At 37.6% G+C, this 3,330-nt stretch overlaps 1 protein-coding gene across 1 annotated transcript in view; it reads left to right on the forward strand.

Annotated features, from left to right (window-relative positions):
- The window catches only part of Mdn1 (MDN1, midasin homolog (yeast)), a 161,743-nt gene that overhangs the window by 74,651 nt on the left and 83,762 nt on the right, over window positions 1-3,330 (forward strand). Inside the window, 3 exon segments of the mRNA XM_013016634.1 lie at window positions 48-266; window positions 1,327-1,524; window positions 3,115-3,323. Of these exon segments, the coding sequence (XP_012872088.1) occupies window positions 48-266; window positions 1,327-1,524; window positions 3,115-3,323 (626 nt within the window).

A 3,330-nucleotide genomic window follows, 5' to 3' on the forward strand; every position in this document is an offset into this window, starting at 1 on the left:
AAAAAAAAAAAAAAAACAAAGCGAATGCTTTTGCTTCCTTGCTTTAGGAGCTGATATAGCTGAATTGATGCTGGATTTCATTGACTGGCTGACCCACCAAGAGTTTGGCCGAAAGTGTGTGGTCAGTATCAGAGATATCCTGTCCTGGGTTAATTTCATGAACACAATGGGAGAGGAAGCAACTATGAAAAGGCCAGAGAGCATCTCCACTGTGACATCTTTTGTCCACGCAGCATGCCTGGTGTACATAGATGGAATAGGTTCAGGTATGCTGGGGACAAGGGGCTGGATAGGGTAGAGGGAAGTTGGAAAAAGAGCATGCCCATGCCAGAGATTTTACAGAATCACTTAGTAAAATATTTCTATAACTCAGTGTATCTTTTCCTTTTCTTTTGGAAAGAGGTAGTACTTTGTTGTTGTTGTTATTTTCTTTTTGCTGTTGTTTACACCACTAGGCAGAAACTCAGTTGTTGTTCTTATACTGGTTAATGGGGTATAATTTAATGCCTATAATTTAGTGACTGTAATTTAATTTGCCTATTTTTGGCTTCTTGGCAGACAGCAGGCACACTCAATATCATGTCCCAGATTTTTCTGTAGAGATGAAGTTTCTCAGACTGAGCTGGCCTGTAAGAGTAGTCGTCCTAATCCCAGCCTCCCTTGTAGTTTAGAATGACTATTGTGAGCCACTGGTAGCAGCTGTCAGTTAAGAAAGGGTCCGAAGGAACTTTTCTGCCCAAACTGGCCTTGAGCCATTATCTTCTTGTTCTCAGCTTCACATTTTGCTAGGGTTACAAGCCTGAGCTTGAAAGGGTACATTTGATATTAAATAGTTGTATTTAATAAATTGGAAGTGGTAAGTATAAGTAGAAAGAAGACATCAGTGAAAACTGTTCCTGGTGAAGTTCTAGATAATTCTTAGTCTGATAATCATTTTTACTTAATGGTCAGATTTTTTTGTTTTAAATTCTCACAATTGCATAAAATTTTTATTTAAATTTTAACTTTTTAGTCATGTAGATTAGGAGTTTGAACTAAAATGATGAATAATGTCAATTGAGTTGTATAATACCTTCAGACTGACTTGTCATTGGGTCTCTGGAATTGTTTACTGAATAAGCTACTACTACATTGATGATGCATAAATGGGGAGAATGGGCATTGGGCCAGGGTCTTCTTTAGGTACCGCTCACACTAAAAGTTTTATTTAGGCTATTAACTTTGCTGTACTCTCTTTTCTTCGAGAACCCATGCTAGACCTCCTGATGAATGCTTGTAACCCTGCAATTATGCTGTTTCCTAATGTTCTGATGCTCTGTCTTTTAGGAGTAACTTCTTCTGGGTTCGGTACAGCACTCTTGGCTCGTGAAGAATGTCTAAAATTCCTAATAAAGAAACTTTCCAAGATAGTCAGACTTACAGAAAGTCAGAAAAATGAATTAAAGATTTATGATAGACTCAAAGCCAAAGAATTCACTGGGATTGAGAACCTTTGGGGAATTCATCCATTTTTTATACCAAGAGGTAAGAAATACTTTAAAGGATAGGGGAGGGGACAAGAAAGAGTAATTCAGGGCATGAATTATGATCACATTATATACATGTATAGAAATATTCCCAGTGAAAACAAAACCCCCTTCTCTTATATTTAATGACCTAACAAAAATGTGCAAGAAATTTAAAATACTTACTGTTTCCCTATAGATCAAAGTGTTTATATTTTATTATGACTTGCACCTTTAGTGTTGCATACTCATTTTTGTGGTAGTATCAATACAATCTTAACTTGGTAAAACTACAATTATCTAAAATGTACACAAAATATAACTGGCATGTAAAAGTGGGGGGAAATGATTGTTTTGTAAAAAATTCATTTTTATTAGTTGGTCCTCAAAACAAGAGCTTTTCCTATAGTAAAGCCAAAACCCACTAAAACTTATGAGCTCTTCTGTAACCTACAAAGTCCTGTTTAGCTATATCTTAACTAAGTAGTACCTCGTTTGTGTAATAATAGCCTTGTGAGTTCTTTAGCTGCTAGTATTTGTCCTTTGACCTAGCAATCATAGGGACCTAGAAAATGTCTGTGGATTGAAGGAATGGTAATGAATGACTAAATGAAAAATGCAGGAGTCTGGGAGACAATGGATTTGAATCTTAATCCTAGCTGTCCTTCTAACTGAATTGCCACCACCAAATAGTTATGACTAGCTATCTATAATTGTGTGTCTGCCTGCTTGCCTGACTATTGATCTTTCGTGAGATCCATCCACAGGCTTTTGCATGTTAGGACCAAATTACTTCTTCAACCCTTTATCATATATTAAAAACAACCTCCCTCCCTTTTTTTCCCTCTCCCCATATCCCTTCCCTCCCTTGAACTTCTCTCTTGTCCCCCCTCCTTCTCTTTTCCTCTTTTCCTTTCTTCCTATCTTCCTTACTTTTCCTCACTTTTCCTCTTACTTTTTCATTGAGATAGGGTCTAATTGTATTGCCCCAGCTTTCCTTGAACTCTATTCTCTTTTGAGTGCTGGGATTATAGGAGTGAGTGCCATCATTTTACCTCTTCCTTATAGCACTGTGGGTAGTATTCATTCCTATGTGAGAACTCTATGCCAATGATTTACAACTGGGGGGGACTTAACTCTGGTTGCAAATAGATGTTTTCCTTTTCCCACTCCTTCTAAACTGATATGCCAAAGCTTATTCCATAGATGTTAAGCCCTGAGAGACTGTTGTTAGTCCTGTATGTCAGTTACCTTCTTAGTTGGGAACATTTTTATATATTGTCTTGATGGCCTGAAAACCTTCTAGGAATATACTGGTTTAGAATGATGAATTGTACTAGGGCATGTAGTAATAGAGATAGAGGTTTAGAAAGAAATATATGTTTGTAATTAGCCCTAAAATATATGTACATGTAGGTTTATATGTATATTGTGAAAGAAGTATGCTACTGGCTGTTCCTGTAGGGATTTTATGGATCCAAAAGTGGGAGAATGTTGAAATAGGAGCTACAAATGCTGCTGGACTTACTGATGCTCTATTGAGTGGTTTCTTAAAATGTTGAGTTTTATGTACATAGCTTATATGTGACTTTGTTTTTCTTCACTTGAGGACCTGTCCTGCATAGGAATAATATTGCTGACTATGCACTCAGTGCAGGCACCACAGCTATGAATGCCCAGAGGCTCTTAAGGGCTACCAAACTAAACAAACCCATTCTCCTGGAGGGCTCTCCTGGTGTTGGCAAGACAAGTTTGGTGGGCGCATTAGCGAAGGCTTCAGGACACAACCTTATTCGAATCAACCTGTCAGAGCAGACGGTAAGTT

The sequence above is a fragment of the Dipodomys ordii genome, unplaced genomic scaffold (assembly GCF_000151885.1).
Source record: "Dipodomys ordii isolate 6190 unplaced genomic scaffold, Dord_2.0 Scaffold32, whole genome shotgun sequence".
Lineage (NCBI taxonomy): Eukaryota > Metazoa > Chordata > Mammalia > Rodentia > Heteromyidae > Dipodomys > Dipodomys ordii.